At 38.3% G+C, this 19,738-nt stretch overlaps 1 protein-coding gene across 1 annotated transcript in view; it reads left to right on the top strand.

Moving 5' to 3' along the window:
• nlgn4xa (neuroligin 4 X-linked a) overlaps window positions 1–19,738 on the top strand; it is a 98,627-nt gene that overhangs the window by 7,935 nt on the left and 70,954 nt on the right. The window contains exon 2 of the mRNA XM_044109321.1: window positions 1,154–1,859. Coding sequence (XP_043965256.1) covers window positions 1,409–1,859 — 451 coding nt within the window. The 5' untranslated portion in view covers window positions 1,154–1,408. The remainder of the gene's footprint in view (window positions 1–1,153; window positions 1,860–19,738) is intronic.

Genomic DNA, 19,738 nt, shown 5'->3' with positions numbered 1-19,738 from the left:
TGTGGAATGCTTTGATATACATGAGAGTTCATGCTTGATGAAATGATTTTATGACACCCAGGCTTAGACTAGCTAAAACATGAGGCTTTTTCTCCTCTACTGCAATCACAATCAAGGAAATATTTTTGTCCACACGACTGCATACCACTACTGTTTGTTTACATTTAGGCTTATAGGGTTCATATTTCAGACAGACATGAAGTAGAGATCATGTGTTTGTGTGTGGAAGTGAAACCTGAACCAGAAATTAAACTGTTCAAGATCATAGTGAAAGCTGAGGCGACTGTACAGGATGCTTGGCTAGCAACCAAGCAGCAAGAGAACATTAGACAATAAATTGGGTTCATATTATACACTCCATGGTTTACACTAAACATACATCCTCTCTTTAATTTATAATTATCTCTTCTTAGATGTTGGCTATATATGTCAATTCAGGTATAGTTACCTTCCAAATTATTGAGTGAGTTCTTATCAGTGTGCCTGCAGCCATTTTCTTGTCTCTGAGCATTTTGTCCCCAAATCATACAGGCTTATCTGCACTGCTCTCCTGTCTATGTTCTCTTCTCAGTGTAACATCATGGAAGACTGTTCACTTTAAAAATCTAACTTGCTAAAATATGTGTCCGCTTCTGCCCTTCTGGCAGAGGACCACTCATCAAATCATGAAGTCTTTTCATTTATATTTGATATTAGATGGGAGTGCGTCCTGGTCAGTATGAGATTTAATAATTAATTTGGTCTGACTTTCAGTGGCACACAGTGTTACTGGAGTGGGATGTAATTAATCAACACTTTTGGATTGGAGTAGGCAGGCATATCACTTTCTCCATTCTAGCCTTTTAAAATATGCAAAATGCATGCTTAAAAATGCTTTAAGACCTTCAACAGAGGGATAAGGTCAACAGTAGCAGAACGAATCGTTTGCATATCATCTCATTTTGTGTCCATGATGACCAGTCCAGGAGGGGAACTCAATCGATTAATTATCCTACTCTGAGCCAATTGTACTACTACTGGTTCAAAAAGTTTTATGTTGCCTTGTTGGTGTTAAGCTAATGTACATGTGCAATATGTAACTGAAAATATGTACTAGCTCATTATCAATAGTTTGGAAGAACTAAAATTATTATTATTATTTTTTTCCTTCTAGAACATTCGATCACGTTGGACTTCAGGTGGTGGGAGTGTTCTAGTCATTCCCCAGACAGGAGTAAAACAACAACTACTGATCTCAATGCAAGCTCTCAAGATGGGGACCTCTGAGATAGCGACAGTGATTAGCTGGTGCTCCTCCACTCAGCTCGCAATCTGAAGAGCAGCACAAAGTCAATCGGAGGTGGGCAGGGGGAGTTGTTGAGGATCCAGTAGCACAACCTGCCAGATTCCGGCTCCACACAGTGAGAGCATGTCAGTTCTCATAGGCCCTTCATGGATGTGTTGCTCCAAGGCCAAGACCAGCCTTTTGCTCTGGATGGGGCTGGTGTCCATCTGTGTAGCTGCTACTCAAGCTCAGCAGCATCCTGTAGCCACAACCAATTACGGAAAATTGCGAGGAGTGAAGGTTACGTTACCTAACGAGATTCTGGGACCGGTGGAGCAGTACTTGGGGATCCCCTACGCACTGGCTCCAACAGGGGAGCGGAGGTTCCAGCCACCAGAACCGCCCATGTCTTGGCCAGGAATTAGAAATGCAACTCACTTTGCTCCAGCTTGTCCTCAGTTCTTGGAGGACCGCTTTTTACTCAACGATATGCTCCCTGTGTGGTTCACTGCCAACCTGGATACAGTAGTAAGCTACGTGCAGGAGCAGAGTGAGGACTGCCTCTACTTGAACATCTACGTCCCAACAGAGGATGGTAGGTCATCTCTTTCTGTTTATGTTCTCAGATTGTTGACAGTGTTTATTTTGATGTCTTATTTTTGACAAACTTAAAAAAAACATTCTTTGTTACCACCACATATAATGTTCATGGTGAACTATTTTTACTTTTTGCTATTGAGAAGAACTAATATTTTTCAAGGATGTTTTCAGTAAAGGTTTCTCAAACTATCAGTGTGATAGTTCATGAAAAAAAAATCAACTTGCCTTCCTGTCTGGGCCCACTACCTCATGTCTTACCTGTATTTACCTTTGCTTAGCTACAGGTATAGCCTGACTGTGGCTTGATGGATAGAGTGGTTGTCTTGCATTTAGAAGGTTGTAGATTTGATTCTATCTTCCTCCTGTAACTTGTTGATGTGCCCCTTGGCAAGGCTCTTAACCCTTCGTTGCCTACCAGTTGGTGTTTGTGTTTGTAAGTGCAACTAACACTGTAAATGTGACTGGAAAAGCACCATTTAAGCTTCAGAGGAATGTGTATTCCTTCTGCTGCCAATGTGTCATTTAACTCTCATTGGTTGAGTCAGATTCTGTGGAATATAATTAGAAGATATTACTAACCAAAAAATTATATAAAACAATCTGTGGCAGAAGTCAAATGTACATTTTCACAACCCAGAAAAAAATATACATAGGCCTGTCACAATAACAAATTTTACTGAGCAATTAATTGTCTCAGAAATTATTGCGATAAATGATAATATTGTTTGAAGACCTTTTTACACTGATTTAATGGAAATTACATAATAATGCATGCGATTTCCTGCCAAAGATAGATACACTATTTTCAAAAGAACACTTAACACTGGAACTGATAAAATAAACAGAACAACCGAAAACAAAAATAAAATAGATTCTCAGTCTCCATTAACAAAAATGTACTTGAATAAAAACACCAAAGTGTAAATAAATACAGCATTCAACCAAAAGAGTGCAGATTATGAAGTCTGTATACTATATTGCCCTTCAGTAATCATTAGATTTAAATAGAGAAGATGGAACATCGACTACCTCAGGGGTGTCAAAGTCAAATGGACGGAGGGCCAAATAAAAAATTTAGCTACAAGCCGAGGGCCGGACTGATCGAATGTTCATTGAGATTTTTTTAAATGACGCATTTGGTCTAGTGCAGCGGACCGGCCCAAGCCTTCGTAAATTTCCTGCGGACCGGGGGGGGTGCGCGCGTCATGAGGATCGAACGGGGGGGGAACCCCGTCGCATTTTTTCAGACGGGGTGCCGGCTTGCTCCGGGCCGGTTCTAATAATAAATCAAGATCATCCCAGGGGCCGTAGAAAATCTTCTCGCTGGCCGGATGTGGCCCGCGGGCCTTGACTCTGACATATGTGGACTACCTGATGCAATAGTTCACACTACACGTTAGTTCACACCTACATTTTCCCCTTACGACAATCTTAGAACGTTTGTCGTTCTAAGATTGTCACTTGCGATTCTGTAACCGATCATCCTGTAGTGTGTGGTGTGTTATGGTCGTGGCCGCTCCGATCTAAATCAGGGGTTTTCCCCGACTGGGAGTGTTAACGCAGCCTGTTGAATGTGACAGGTAGCCAATCAGAAAGCACGGATTCTCCTCCGTGCTTTCTAAGGGGAAATTACAGAGAGGAATCCCAAACAGCTGACACGGCGCAACCCGAAGTCCAGCGGACATTGGAGATGATATGTGGGAACAATATTAATGTTTATAAAACATTTCGTGCAGAGAATATAGAAATGACGAGGGGAGGAGTTGGAGCGCAATTGCAGTTGATGAACGCGGTAACTTTGCAGCTGTTCTTCGTTAAAGTGACATAAATAGGTTATAATGATTTTCATTCAGTCAGGACGTTACGCTGACACTAGAGTCACATGCACTATAGGTAGATTGTAGTAAAGCATCGATTAATGCCTGGTTTTTAAATGAGGTAACAGGACTTGTAGCCATTATTTTGTGCCCATTGTTGGACACCACACGGCACGATCAAACCCGATCCAACCATTATACCTAGGATTTCTGTCGGCTAATGTGTGATCTCTCAGGTTTTGAAAATCGGCAGACAATCGGCTGACAGCTCTAAGATGGTGTAGTGTGCACATCTTAGTGTGTGCACAGGGTATTACACTAAGAAAATGAGGAAGGGAGGGTCAGTGGAGAGCACCAGAGTTGAGCCTTTTTTTCATTCAGTGTCATCAACAGAAAGAGAAAAAGGCTGGAAGACACGATAAAGCCGATAATTAAAATGACATTGATAGTTTTAATTTATGTACGATTCATTGATTTATCATTTATCAGGCCTAATTATACATTATACTTACAGGCTTATATCTAAGAATACATGCCCAGTAGTATTTGATTTGCTGTTCCACAGCAAGCTACATGCAGCTATCTGTAGTTATCAACAACCTTTTAACAAGATCAAAGACAAGGTTAAGGTCGGAGAAATTCAAAAAGCTTAATTTTAGTCTGCTTTATTTGTTCCAAAACCAGCCTGGATGTGTGTTTGATTTCATTTCCCTGTTGGAAAACATTTTTTCTGTTTTACTTTTCATTTGGGATGATAAGTAAATAGTTGGATGTAGCTCTTCTTCTTTATTAGTTCAGCCACGACTAACACTGGTGGCAAATTAGCTCCATGATGGAGCACCATCATGGGTCACAGGTTGTAAGACGTAGATTATTTTCAAAGCCTTGACCCCAATACCTCCAAATATACTACACTCATTAAAATAGATGAGCCGATTTGGCTTCCTTGTGTTACCTGTAGCATTCAGTTGAACATAGATGTGAAATTTGGAGTAACAAAATCTTCCCAGTTATTGGTCATGTAAAACCAGCTTTACTCTGGACAGTGACGTTACTGGTAAATAATGTTCATTTAAGCATTAGGAAAAAATCCATTTCAAACACTTTTGTGTCAACTGATCTTGGTTTATCTTGTCTTTATTTACCAAAAGATGAAAATCTGATTTGGTCAGAGTCAAAGTGTACACAACTGCAGTCTCATTATCAGCAGGTCTCTAGAGAGAAGACCAAAGGTGAGTTAAGTTGGCTTCTGATTAGCCGTTTAGAAAAATCCAATAGATTGTACCAATAAACAAATCAATGAAAGTGCTGTTCAAACATTTTCTCTATTGGTGTCCTATGTTTAGTAGCTTGATGTTAAATTTAATGGCTTGCCAGCACATATGGAGCAGTTTGCAGCTGAGTGTAAGGCAGCCAGTTGGAGGATTGGCATATCCAAGTCTTAGACAATGCTATTCTGCCTCAAATAGAAAAATCTAATTGTTTTAGGTCATAATTCTTTTCAGTTATGTGGACAATAGTAAATTTTTGATTGCAGTTTTGTTCTATGGAGCCACCCCAAAATATTTTGTGTGCTTGCTGTGACATTTAGATTATTGTGTTTCTGGTAGAAAAAAAAGGCACCAAACCAGTTTCACCATAACAAGCGTTCTAATTTGATTTACAATTCACAGAATTTCAGTAACACCCCAGTGTTTCTTTCTGTGAAGAAACACTAAGAAATGGGTTCATTAATTATGTTTATGAAAGTGGAATGGCACAAGGGATATGCATTAAGCAAAGTTGCTGAAATTAATTTAATACTTCAATACTGAAGTCTTTGTTGGCTATGACAGCTCGAGGCATTTCCTTTGTGCAGAAAGTGTTTGGGATCATTCTGACTATGAACAATTCACAGTGATGGTATTTTTCAGATTTATCACTAAAACCTTCCATTCATCCGATCTTTAATGACCTCACATCATCATTGTCTCACCATCAAACTTCACTGTTACTGTGAAGATCTTGCAGTATTCTTCTAGTTATTTATTGGATTTTCATAATTTTATTAACTTTAACATTCTTTTTTTTCTTCATCAGTGGAGTGTTGTGGAGTTAGTGTACATGGAGCCTGTAGCTCTCTGGGAGGTTATTAGCTCTTGGAAACCTCTTCTGATTAGTCTTTTCACACATCTGTCAGAAATCCTGTGAAGTACAACTGGTCACTGCTGGTTTTTGATGAAAGGAGGTTCTGGATTAGATTTCATTGGAACATTCTCCAGGGAACAGATTAAATCTAAATTATGTTCAGTTCAAATACTTTCTTTCATTCCAGTTGATACTGGTGCCACTCATGTGAAAGTAAATTAACACTAACCAGCATCATCTTGAATAATGCAGTAAGTGTTTTACATTTCCAATGAATCGCAATAAGAAATTGTTTTCTAAATATTGAGAGATTATTGCAATGTTTTTAGTATTAAACATAGATTTGCTTTGACATTTCACTATATTACACAAGATTTAATCTATTGGCTTAGTTCTGTTCATCTGTTTATATATTTGTATTACTTACTTAGTTGCAGAGTTTGTCTATAACTGCTTTAGAAATATATCTTTACTGAAAAAAACCTGTTCTGTTTTATTTCAGTGAGACGAGGTTGAACACTATTGTTGTCTAACTGAGCTAACAGAGGCACAGAAACAAAACTCACAATGATAGTTAATGTTTATTTTCATTGGGAATATTAAGAGTACTTTAACCATATGAGTGATGTAGGAGGATTTCTATTTTCTACTCCCTCTTGTTAACACTGACGTAAAGTACACTGGCAGACCCTTTACTATTTCAGGTTTCTTATCTGCCTCCATTATGCTCCACTAATTGGACTCAGTATGAGTATTAGAAAAAAAAAAACACGGCCTGTTGATCCTTGAACTGCTTGGGTCAGGATGGAGAAGTTTGCAGAGCATTTTTAGGAAATGGACTGAAGCTATGGATGGCAAGTGGACACGCAGAAAGTCGTATTAACGTGCGTTTCTGGCCGAGATCGTTGACAGCTCTGTGCTAAATTTATTCTAAGCTCTTCAGTACATGGCAGATTAATAAGTGCAGGAAAAGGATAATCTCACAATCCCACACTGGTGCACAGCAGGGAGCTTTTCTCAAATGACTGTATTTCTGAAATAAACACAAAGTAAAAAAAGGAATTAAAGTTGTTTGCTCAAGTAGAGACTTAATACAACAAATCAGTGCGCCCTGCAAGCAGAGTGACTCCAAAGAGTAAACACAACCTCTTTTTTAATTAAAAGATTTAATACATTGAGCTTTAATAAAAATGTTTCTTAACAACTCTTAAAATGTGGAAAAACTACTAAATACAACCACATTCATAAAGGAAGCTAAACATAACACATTACAGTCTCATTATTTATTTAGCATTAAACAATTTCTGTCTGTATGAGCTCCCTGTGACAAATGTAAAATTATATGTAGCTTGTTTCCTACTAAATAAAGATTTCCTCAGTTTTCAGGTTTTTGTTAGTTTTTTAATTTATTTTTGCAGAACTCTAAGGCTCTGGATGTCTCTTCAGTCTGAACTTGACTGAAGGTGAGATACACCTTCAGTCAAGGTGCCTTCTTTTTCTTCTCATTCTGAGCTGCCTTGTGCTGCACAGCTTTCTATGACCCACTTTCAGCCAAGCGGTGGTTGGTGAAGAGATGGGCGCTAAAAAAAACGTAGCGACTGGAAAGTGCCCAGGCCCAGCTTTGATATGCCATCATATTATGATAGGTATGATATGTGAACTCATTGCCAACACTTCAGTGAATAATATTCTCTGGGAAAAATTCAAAGTGTTTATAGATTGCCTCAACTTTGCAACTATGTCACTTGCAACTATTGAGGTGCCATGACGGACGTTGGCAGTGACTGATGAGACCATTGAATTGTGATAGCTTTCCCCAGTTGTTTTTTTCCAATCTACTATCACCATGGACTATACATATTTAATAGTGAACTACCAAAGCCTCGCCACCTAATTATTGACTATATAATGAGTTAATGAAGAATCCTGTGAAAATTATTAATAAAAATGCAACAAAATTTCTCATCTTTAAACCCATGTAGGAAGAGTTATTGACTTAAAAAAACTGGATAAAGGTGTCCAGTTGCTATATTTCCAATTAAGTAATGCCTCCTTTGACATGTTTTTCATTTTGTTTTTGCTTTATTATAGGATTTCTTATTTGTTTCCAAGTCAGAATAGTTCTGGTTCTACTTCTACTGCAGACTGCTCTAGAAGACATCCGCTATGACTCAACCCATTAATCCAGCAGGGTTTAAAAAGGTTTTCATCAGCAGAGACACTGCAGATATTGTGACATATGACACAGTACATTAGTCCAGAAAGCTCAGTGTCTCTGAGCTGTTTTTAATGGAATGGAGAACACAGAGAGTCTGCTTGCTTGGAGGTGAAGTGTACCTGTAGAGTCTAACTGTAATGGCTTCCTGTTCTCATAGGGCCCTAATGGATGGCTCTGTCATCTCTTTAGATTGGTAAATAAAGTTGAAACTAGATATGGACATGTAGAAATGTAACATTATTTATTACAAATTCATTAGACTAAACTTTGTTGTTGCTGCCAGAATAATGAGAGAAACGAGAGAGTTAAAGATTACTATACTTTTAAGCCATTTGGTAAAACAGACATATTTGCTCTGCTGTGTTTTCTTGTGTCATAAAAAAATCAAAATCAGTCAATATATTGTGAGGAGACTGTGGGCCTCCAAAAGTCTGGTTTATTCTCAGATAGAAATTTTAGATATCTGAAAGTTCCACTGTCATTTGTTCAATATGAAAGTAAAAAAGCCTATGAATGTCCAGTCATCATAATGCTCCAAAAGGAGACAGAATCTGTGTCCCAGAGATGGATGGGTTTCAAAAATGTGTGAATCAACCAAAGAACAAGTCAAGTAAATGTACTATACAAATAATCATAGATCCTGTCAAGATTTGGTTTCCCTGGTAAAACAAATGCTGCACCAACATGGGCTGAAAAGCCAAGCAGAGAGGAAGAAGACATTTCATCAAAATCAACATAAAAATCACAGTTTGAAAATATAAGACGTGAAGTGTTTGGCAATGATGACCGTTATCACAAGTGGAGGTTAAAGGAAGAAGCTAGTTAGCCTGAGAAAACCATGCTAACTGTAAAGCCAGGAGTGCTGTGGGGCTGTTTGGCTGCAGGAATAGGACTCTTCACTAAAAGATGACATCATGAGGAAAGAAACAAACATTATGTTTGTAGTACAGAGTTTACTAAAACTATAATCTGCAGTATTATCAGAGAATGAGAAAGAAAAGATTACGTTTCTGTTACACATTGTATGTAAATATCTGGTTCTAACTATAACTGACCACTTTATATTTTACTCCATCTTTTAGTCTTCGTCTCTGCAGACAGCCATATGAAAGAGTCCTAATAATGCGTGTCTGCAGTGTGAGCTCAGTAGGGAGCGACATGTCTGGTCTGCTTAAAGCTCTCCTCACTGCCTATCAACTTAATATCTCCTGAGTTGGCCTTTTCAGAAATCCAGTGTAATGTCAAAATATCCATCCGGCTGAGGATCAGGGAGAGGTTTCCTGTTTTTCCACACCTGTGTTGCTGACAGATTAAGTGATGCCTACTTTTGTCATCTGGTTGAACTTCAAGAGAAAATCCTCCATAGTCCGTAATGAGCATGCTCTCTTGTCATATTTTAAGTTCCTTGCCGTGGTGTCCATGTTTTCTGCTGATTAATTAGTTGAGTGCTTACAAATTGTGGAGACAAAGTATGAAACAAAGGCTAATATGGAGAGTTTGTGAGAACCTGTCATGTTAATGCAATAATGTTGATAAATCAGCTTCAGGGTGAATTAATCAGATTGAAAATGTTTCTTTTCTTCAAGAAAAAGACAATATCTCAGCCATCTTATCACCATTTTTAAAATTAAAGAGAGTCCTCACATTGTTTCCATTTTACTCCTCAGTGCTCTGCTGTTCAAATAAAGATTACAGTCCTGTTTATTTGCATCTTTAATGGCGAAGCTCCATGTTTTTGGCACTGAGACAACAAGCAGAGGGAAGTCCATTTCTGGCAGCAAGCAGGTTTAGGATGAGGCCTGTTTAATTCCAGCTTGTTGGGAAAATGAAAAAAGAACAGAAAAACTCCACAGTACCACCAGAACCCCTGATCAGCATCTCTGTTTAGTGTATGTTATTGAGATTTTATTTTATAGACTGATACAATGTGGAACAGTTACAAAAAATAGTAAAGAGGAGTATAAACATGTTTTCATTTATTTATTTAAATCTTTCTCATTTTTCAAATGAAAATCTGAAAAGTGTGGACTGCATCTTTGTTTTAGCTCCAACATTCTCAAACTCCTAAATAAACATTCACATTTCATGTAGAGAAGTGGATCTGTAGCATTCCTGGAAGAAACGCTGTTGAGGCTGAAAATACTCAGCTTGAGCTAAGTAGCTACTTTGCAGGTATATCTGTAGTGAAGGATGGTTCAGTTGGTAGCAGTAGCTGTTTTTCCATTACAAATGCACTTTTGCAATTACAGTGTTCCCATTAAATAAGAAACAATCAAAACCTCACATGAATATGTTTATTCACATAAGTCATTCAAAAACCTGCCATGCCATCTTCCTCCTGCCACTTCCTGTTGTCTTTGCCATCTTTTCCACCAGTAGTAATATTCTGTTGTTGATCACATCACTTGTGTGATGCAAAAAAAAAAAGTTTCCATTGCAGTTTTGCAAACAAAAACTCACCTCACCTCATCTTAGTGCAAAAACTTTATTGAAAAATAGGAGTCGTTTCAAAGATATCGTGTTTCCATTAAGAAAATGTATTTTCGGAATTCAATTATGGTCAATAGAAACGCAGCTATTCTTCAGAAAGTAATGTGACTAACTGTAAAAACAAAGCAGTGTCGTAATGCTCTTTGGAGGTGTTGTGATTGACAGGACTTTGTCTTTTGGGACACAATGGCAACGTAAAACGTCTCAGGCATAAAGCTCTACTTCAGTGTTGTCTGTTGTAATGAAGAATCCTCCATTGAAATCTTCTTTTTATTCCAGAAGAATGTAAATGAGTGTTTACTTAGCTTGATGAATATCAACTAAGGTATAAACTGACATTGTGATACCATTCTCATTTTATTTAACATTTTCACAGTTAAAAAACCCCAGATTGAACTAAGAAGATAAAAGGATTTATTTAGTCTTAATCTGTTGCTCCAATAAATTGCACATTTCTTTCTGACACAAGCAGTTGAGCATTTCTCTATTACTCCTTAGAGTAATAGTCAGTTCCAGGGCTTCTCAGCCACTTCTAATCTGTTTTGACCTGAAAACACCTTACTGATTTGGCCTCTTCCCCACTGAGTGGCAGTATCAGTCCTTATTTTGAGGTTGATTCACACATTTTCGTTAAATGTCGTTCATCTCTGGGACAAAAAGTGCATCAGAACTGCATTATGACAGTTGCTAGTTATGCTAACATATGATTGTCTGAATATGGCTATGTCTTTTTTAGAGTATGGGTATATTTTGGTTTCAGCTACATCTCTGATGTATTGGAGAAAAGTGTATTGATACATATTATACCAACAAATCTAGTTTTTATGTATATTCTCATATGTCATCAACATTTTAAACTGTAAAATTGGCAGATTGCCTCACTTATCCTCCTCATTCTGTATTTTTCTAAACTAAACTCCGTTTACATGACTTTAAAGTCACATAAGTTCACTAAAGCACAATACATATTTTATCCAATTGTTGCTTTCACATAATAACCAGCAGCAATAATCTATTGTTCATCCATCATTCTACTGTACACGTTGTTTCAGAGAGAAGTTAGTAGGAACTTGCTCTGCATCAATGATTTTTTTTTTCCTCTGCAGCTGTTAAAGCATTGTAGCTTTTCAGTGGAGATCTCAGAGTATCTCAGATTTCCTCCAGCTCGATAAGAATAACCAGACTCTGCAGTTGTTCTGATACATATGTGGTGTTCAAAATGCATTTACACAAATGGACAATCTCGTCTTAACATAGCTGTGTAGCAGATGTGCTTCCATTCAGAGCCACATCAGCCATAAAAGATTTAAAGCGTCCCTGAAATGCTCCCCTTCTGCAACTTCCGAGCTCTATAAATATGAAAGGAAGAAGCTGGGCCGCTGAGATCAATGCAACTGAGCTAAAACGGTGCTAGCTTTACTTCTTAGCATGAATATATAATACAATAAAAGAATAAATATATATATAATTTTCCAAGTTGCTCTTATCCCAATGCACAGAAAAATACAGTTCTACTTCCTCTGGCAGATTATTTCACTTATAATAATAATAATCTTTTCCCATGTCAAAAGTGCAATAATCTGCCAATGGAACTAATACTTTTTCATCAATAAGGAATTATTTACTAAAAACAAGCTCCTGTATCTTGATGGAAAGTTATTTATAAGTTCTTCTGTTTCATTTAAACTCCATCCATCCATCCGTTTTCTGTTCACCCTTGTCCCTAGTTGGGTCGGGAGGGTTGCTGGTGTCTATCTCCAGCTATGTTCTGGACGAGAGGCGGGGTCACCCTGCAGGACACACAACCATTCACACACATACTCACACCTAGGGAGAATTTAGAGAGACCAGTTAACCTGACACTCATGTTTTTGGACTGTGGGAGGAAGCCGGAGAACCCGGAGAGAATCCACTATGCACAGGGAGAACATGCAAACTCCGTGCAGGAAGACCCCGGGCCGGGTATCGAACCCTGGACCTTTTTGCAATACAGTAAAGCGAGATGGTGAGTTCATGTAAATCGGAAATAGCGTAGAGATAAATCTGACCGGTCTTACTTGAGATGCTGCAGGAGAGGGGTTGACGGTGGGTTCGTGCTACGGTGTTTGAGTGAATCCTTGTTGGTTTCTAAGGTTCCAGGTAGAGGATGCTGCGGTGGAGGGTGGACAGGTAAGTTCTGACATGGACAGGAATAGGGTAGATAGTTCTCTGCCAGCTGATGGGTCCGGGGAAAACTTGTGATCAGTCGGAGGAGGTGGTGGTGGAACTCAGGCATCCAATGGGTATTTATTCACGGCGTCTTGTGGGGAAGTTGTCCAGAACGTTTGAGCGAAATCCTCACTTCAGGTGTCACCTGAAGACAAATGCAGCAAAAAGAAACTATAAGCATAACTTCTAGAAAAAACCTCAGAGAATAGGTTCGCGGGGGAGTTTAGAATACCGTAACAGGCTAACACTCCAGCGATGAAGTGCTGGCAGACTGTTCCTTTTAAACTCCAGGAATGATGAGATGATAGAACTCAGGTGAGCAGAACCGTCGGCACGCCCCCACCAGAATTAGCAAAAGAATGAAAAAGGATGAAAAAGATGCATCAGCAGACAACTGAAAACAAAAAACTCCTGTCCCCAACATTTCTTAGTAATAGCAGATCATTTCAGTGTGTTGGGTGACATGGCATAGCTAGTGGATGGTATCATAAAGGATACTTGTTATACACCATCTGGATGAAGGCAGCATTCATCTGGAACAACAGTCATACTGGTCAGTGCATTACCAAAATAATTTATTATCATTGGTGTATTTATTTTGACCTTTCATCTAGCTGTTGTAACTATTTCTGGAGAGCCTTGTGGCTCCAATACCTACATAATATCTATGTAATTACTTTTGTTAATGCATCAAAATCTTAGTTCTGTGTATTTTTACAGGCAGGGTAACCACTCATTTGAGTAAACCATTTCCAGCTACTTGTAAATGTCTAAGTGCAACATCATATGTCTGAAGCAGGTCTGAGTAATGGACATTTAATGTGATCCATTAAGACAGAACATTGTTAAGGTTATTTTTAGAGTTGTGTTATCCGGCTGGAAACATAACAAAAACAGAAGACGTTTCAATATTCAGGACAGAAACATGGAGTTTTAAGGCTGACCATGAAGAATCATTATCAAAATACAGGATTAATTTGCCTTCAGTTTTTTTTGTGTGTGTGTGAATACTTCCATCCATCCATCCATTTTCTGTTCATCCTTGCCCCTTCGTGGGGTCGGGAGCGTTGCTGGTTCCTCTCCAGCTACGTTCCGGGCGAGAGGCGGGGTACACCCTGGACAGGTCACCAGTCTGTCGCAGTGTGTGTGAATACTTAATACAGAATAAATAGCTTAATGGAAAATGCTCCAATTTCCTCAAGCAGCTCTTTGTACAATTGTATCTCTGCCTGCTGAAATTGTTGAAAGCAGCAGAACTATGATCTTGCAGTCCTGTCATCATTTTAAGGATCTGCGGCGCTCAGAGAGCCTCTGAAAGGCAGCTTTGTGACAGAGAGTCTTACTCAGGGAGAAGCAGGAGGAAATTTTTTCAGGCTGGGGTCAAAACGAGGCAGAGAAACAGTGAAGTGGAATGTTGCCATCTCTGACTCGGTCTTTCACAGGGACGCAGAAGGGGAAAAAAAGAACATGAAGGATGCACCATTTGAAGTGTGTGATCTGGTACTTGGAGCACTTTGATGCAATCATGCTGTTTTCAACTTAGTCCTGGAAGAACACAGAGAGTCAGGGGGAACAAAGGAGCAGCTCAGGAACGTTGTAGATGCTGTTGTACAAACTTTTATTTGTTTAATGATGAAATTTAGGAATTTTCTTTGATTCACTCTAATTAGATATGTTAAATAAATATGTGGTGTATGGTACACCAAAGTACAAGTTTCTGTGATGTAAAAATACTTATTTTTCATATTAATCCTGTACAACTGAAATAAAAACAAATGAATGTATTAATACAAAAAGTTAAAAAAAATCTGCTTTAGCCTGTAAATTTTGAACAGTTACAAATGTTTGCCAGCTTTGGCCCAAAACCTATTGTGAAGAAGGAGGATTTTAACCATATGATTAAATATTTAAAAATTTTAGTGAACAATAGATTCTTCATAAAATTAAAAACATTATGGACAACTCTGAAAATCATTGTCATTAAATTGTTATAAAATAATAGCATGTCTTCATTCAAGAGCTTCCTGAGAATAATGCAACACAGACTGTTAAAGGAGATCCTTCTGGCCTGTAGTAACCAACACTTTCATCTTTTTGAAGAAACTTGGATAATATGAGTCACCATAGTTTTAGTCCTTTTCCCTTTGGGATTATTAAAGTATTTTTATATTGAATTAGAAGGAGAATGATGGACCTTTCTGTGTTTTTGTGAATGTTTTTCTTCTAACTGATTTGTTTATTTGATGACATATTGTACAGATTATGATTAGCATTGAAAACCTGAAGTCATTTTTTGTGGTTTCAGAATTATTGATGAGCTGTTTCAATAAGGGTTCAACAATATATAAAAGCAGTTCACTTTTATATATTCTGACATTTTACCACAAATAAACAATCTGTTAGAGACCATATGTGGATTTTAAAAAGCATGCAGGAACATTAGCTATTATCTATCAAATTATCAGATCAGTACCTCATCTTTCAAAGATTAGTAGGAGGACGTAGAAACCAGGTCTCGGGTTCATCTGCCTCATCAACTCAACTGTTATGGACAAATAATGGAGGAAAAAATTTTATGTATTTTGTAATGACCTGGATTTTCTATGCTCCGTTAGTTGCACTGGCAGATTATTTCTCTTCTAAGTAATCCTTTTTTTAAAATCAATGTTAAGAAATTACTGACTCCTCCTATAGAGCTCCTATATCTTGCTTACAAGTTAATATTAGTTTTGTCTAATTTTGAGTTTTCTAAGATATTTCAAACTAGACCAAAAATACCTAGTAGGTTTTTGAGTTTTTGCAGTGTATGTGTGTTTACACAAATAATGAAGTGATGTTCCACAGGAAAATCAGCAAATTAATTAATATGTGAATAATATGTCATCAACATGTACTGTGCAGTGTAAAATTAATCTTATTTGAGGTTTTGCAGGAAATACTGAAACAATTAAGAAGGTTTGGACATGTTCAACCTTCAGAACAGACAAGAGAGAAGAAAATTAAATAAGCTACTGACCAATAACTTAAAAAAAATACATTTTGTTTCAAACTGAAATCAACTATTTCCTTGCAGCTGCTGCTCTTGCACCAGCATTACAATTTTACTAAAACACTAAACATTTGTGGTCTGGGTTTTGACTGGACGAAAACTTTGATTTTCTCAATTGTCAGCCAATCCTTAATGGGTTACCGGTATGTTATGAGACATGCTGTCTCATTAAAAAGGGTCAAGTTCTCTTTTTATAACTTTATTTCCAGTACAAATGTTTGCAAATCTTTGTCAATAGTTTCCATTTAATAAGAAATGTAATGGAAATAATGATATGAATAAGCATGTTGACATGAAAAGTCATTAAAAAACAATCCACCAACCACTTTCTGTTTTCTTCTTCGATACAGTTGTTCATCATGTGACTCGTGTGATTCAAAAGAAGTGTTTCCATTGCAATTTTTCTGAAGTAAACCAAATTCAATATGTCCAAAAGAAACAACCACAGTGCCAAAACTTTTTATCAAAAAATGTAATTGGTGTGTTTCCAAGCAAACCTATTCTTGAAATGTCAACTTGTGCAATTATATGATCAATAGAAATTCAGCTACATGTGTATAAACATTCCACCCTGAGAAATAAAAGCCCAAAGTTACACAAAGCAAGCAGACGACAGACATGTTCATCATGTATGCTTTTCTTCAATCACATTGATATTCTATCTTCATACTTGTTCGAGGCATAATAGTTGTTAATTTTCATTTAACAACTATTAAATGAAATAGTTGTTAAATGACAATATGAGTTAAAATGTTTCTTTCAGACAGAAATGTGCTGAATTAGAAAACCTGCATAACAATATGCAGGTTTATTTTTATTTTTCAGAGGCCTGCATTAACAGCCTGTCATGTGGAACATGCAGCTTCAGAAACTGCAGCAGTCCAATGCAAATTTCATTCGTTCTAGCATGAGACAGCCATTCCTTTAGTGTAAATGAAGCTTCAGAGGCTATGAGGAGCTCCACCACTTCAGGGTGTGTAGGTAGCATGCATAAAACATTTGACTTGATATGACTGGAGTTATGCATATTTAACTCTGTGGGCTAATGGTCTAATTCATTTAGGTTTGCATGTTTAATTTGCGTGCAGGAGACCTGCAGTGTGACCAGCCCGAGTGTTTATGCTCAGTTGGTTTATGTGACACTGACCTATGTTTGTGCAGCTTGCTCTCACAGTGAGCAGCTTTAATATGCAAACAGCCCACAATCCCAACCATAGATTGACACATTGTTGAAACAAGCTCTTTCCTGTTTGCCTTTTATCGAATACAGCAACATGCATCATGAAGGCAGGAGCAAAAAGACACATGATATATTCTGAAGAGATGGCAATTATTTCTGGTTAAAATTAAGAATCCACAAATCCATTTTTTTGGCTTCCGATACCAAAACAGATGTCTGAGGGATAGCATCGGCCGAAACAAAAAACCAAAACTGAACTGAGTTAAAATGTTTCTTTCAGACAGAAATGTGCTGAATTAGAAATTTATTTGATGACTCTGTGCCACTACAGCAGCACACTACAGCACAAACGTTCACAAGCTAAGGTTTGTTAGCCTGTTCACAAGCTAACAAATGTAAAAACACAACTGTCAGTGCAATTAGATGTTTATTTGTTTATAAATGTTTATTAAGATGTAATAGAATAGAATAGAATAGAATTCAACTTAATTGTCGTTGCACTGTCCCAAGTACAAGCAACGAAATGTAGTTTGCATCTATCCAGAAGTGCTATACAGGATATAAATATTTATTTACAGGTGTACAAGACTAAATATAAATATAAATATGGGAGCTATATGCACAGATTATAAAGATTATACAGAATGTACAATAATGTTAGAAAATGGATTATATATGTATTAGTAGGTTTATAATAGAAGATAAATAATGGCAGATAAGATTTACAGATTGCATATGTGTGTGAGGAAAACAGTCCGTGGTGTGTGGGTATGGGTGTGTGTGTCTGTGAGGATAGTCCATGTGTTATTGTTGTATGAGAGGATAGGGGAGTACAGTCCTTATATTTTATTTTTTATGTCAGGAGGCGTTCAAAAGCATGACAGCCGTGGGAAAGAAGCTGTTCCGGTACCTGGTGGTTCTGGTCCGTAGGCTTCTGTAACGTTTCCCAGAGGGCAGGAGGGAAAAGAGTGTGTGTGCTGGGTGACTGAAGTCCTTTGTGATTTTCCCGGCCCTTTTCAAACACGCTTCCTGTAGACATCCTTGATGGCAGGGAGCGGTGCCCTGGTGATACTGGGCAGTTTTCACCACCCTCTGCAGCGCCTTCCGGTCACAGACAGAGCAATTCCCGTACCAAGCTGTAATACAGTTGGTGAGGATGCTCTCAATGGTGCAGCGGCAGAAGTTCATGAGGATCTCTGAGGACAGGTGGTTCTTCCTCAGGGTCCTCATAAAGAAGAGGTGCTGATGCACCTTCTTGATGAGTTTGGAGCAGCTGGTCGTCCAAGTCAGGTCCTCAGAGATGTGGACTCCCAGGAACTTAAAGGTGTCCACACGCTCCACCACTGTCCCCTTAATGTGGATGAGTGGATGTAGGCCAGCGTTCCTCCTGAAGTCCACAATAAGCTCCTTGGTCTTCTTGGGGTTCAGCTGCAGGTTGTTTTTGTCGCACCACTCAGCCAGACGGTCTACCTCCTCCCTGTAAGCGGCCTCATCATTATCTCTGATGAGGCAGATCACTGTGGCGTCGTCTGCAAACTTGATGATGGCGTTAGTGCCATGGACAGCTCTGCAGTCGTAGGTGAAGAGGGAGTAGAGGAAGGGACTCATCACACAGCCTTGTGGCACTCCGGTGTTTATGATGATGGTGGATGAGAAGTGGTTGTCCAGCCGGACATGTTGAGGTCGACTGGTCAGGAAGCCGAGCAGCCAATTGCACATGAGTGAACTGATGCCGAGGTCTGTGAATTTGGTAATGAGTTGTGAAGGGATGACAGGGTCGAATGCTGAACTAAAATCTAAGAACAGCAGTCTGGCATAAGTGTTCTTGCTGTCCAGGTGAGAAAGGACAGAGTGCAGCGTTATGGAGAATGCATTCTCTGTGCTCCTGTTCTGCCTGTATGCAAATTGGTGGGGGTCTGGTGTGGGAGGGAGACAGGATCTGAAGTGCGCTAGGACCAGCCTCTCCAAGCACTTGGTAATGATGGGGGTAAGGGCTACCGGGCGGTACTCATTGAGTCTGGTTGGGTTGGGATTCTTGGGGATTGGAACGCACAGCGAAGCAGGTCGGTACCACAGCGCGGGCCAGGGACAGGTTGAAGATGTCCGTCAGCACTCCTGCCAGCTCCCCAGATAAGGATTATAACAGCCAATGTAAAATGAATAATAAAGAAACTCAACTGACTAAAACAATAGGTTGACTGTCTTGGAAAAACAAGTTAAAAATTAAACTGCAATAAACCTTTCAAATTGTTCAGAAGGTGTAATTAGGAATTCTGCATGTAATGTAAAATAAATAATAAATGCACAAAGCATAGAACTAGACCAAATAGATCTGGCCTCATGGATCAATATCAGGACTGATACATTTATTGGTAGTTAGAATTATTACCTGTTACATTCACAATGAAACCTGAACTCAGAAGAAAAAAAAAAAAGCAAAACAAAAAAAAATCTGATATTTTCAGCCTTTTATACAAAAATAATAATAATGGGATGTGCTGTGGTGGCGCAGGGGTTAAGCACAACCCACATAAGGAGGCGTTAGTCCTCGACGCGGCCGTCGCAGGTTCGATTCCTGGCCTGGCGACCTTTGCCGCATGTCTTCCCACTTCTCTCATTACCCACTATCAAATAAAAGCCACTAGAGCCAATAAAATCTTAAAATAATAATAATAATAATAATAATAATAATAATAATAATAATAATAATAATAATAATAAAATTACCATTGATCACTACATATATAACATTTTCAGCACTTTTTTAGAAAATTAAATTACATGT

This window comes from Gambusia affinis, linkage group LG24, assembly GCF_019740435.1.
Source record: "Gambusia affinis linkage group LG24, SWU_Gaff_1.0, whole genome shotgun sequence".
NCBI lineage: Eukaryota > Metazoa > Chordata > Actinopteri > Cyprinodontiformes > Poeciliidae > Gambusia > Gambusia affinis.
This window is presented reverse-complemented; position numbering and strand designations above follow the sequence as displayed.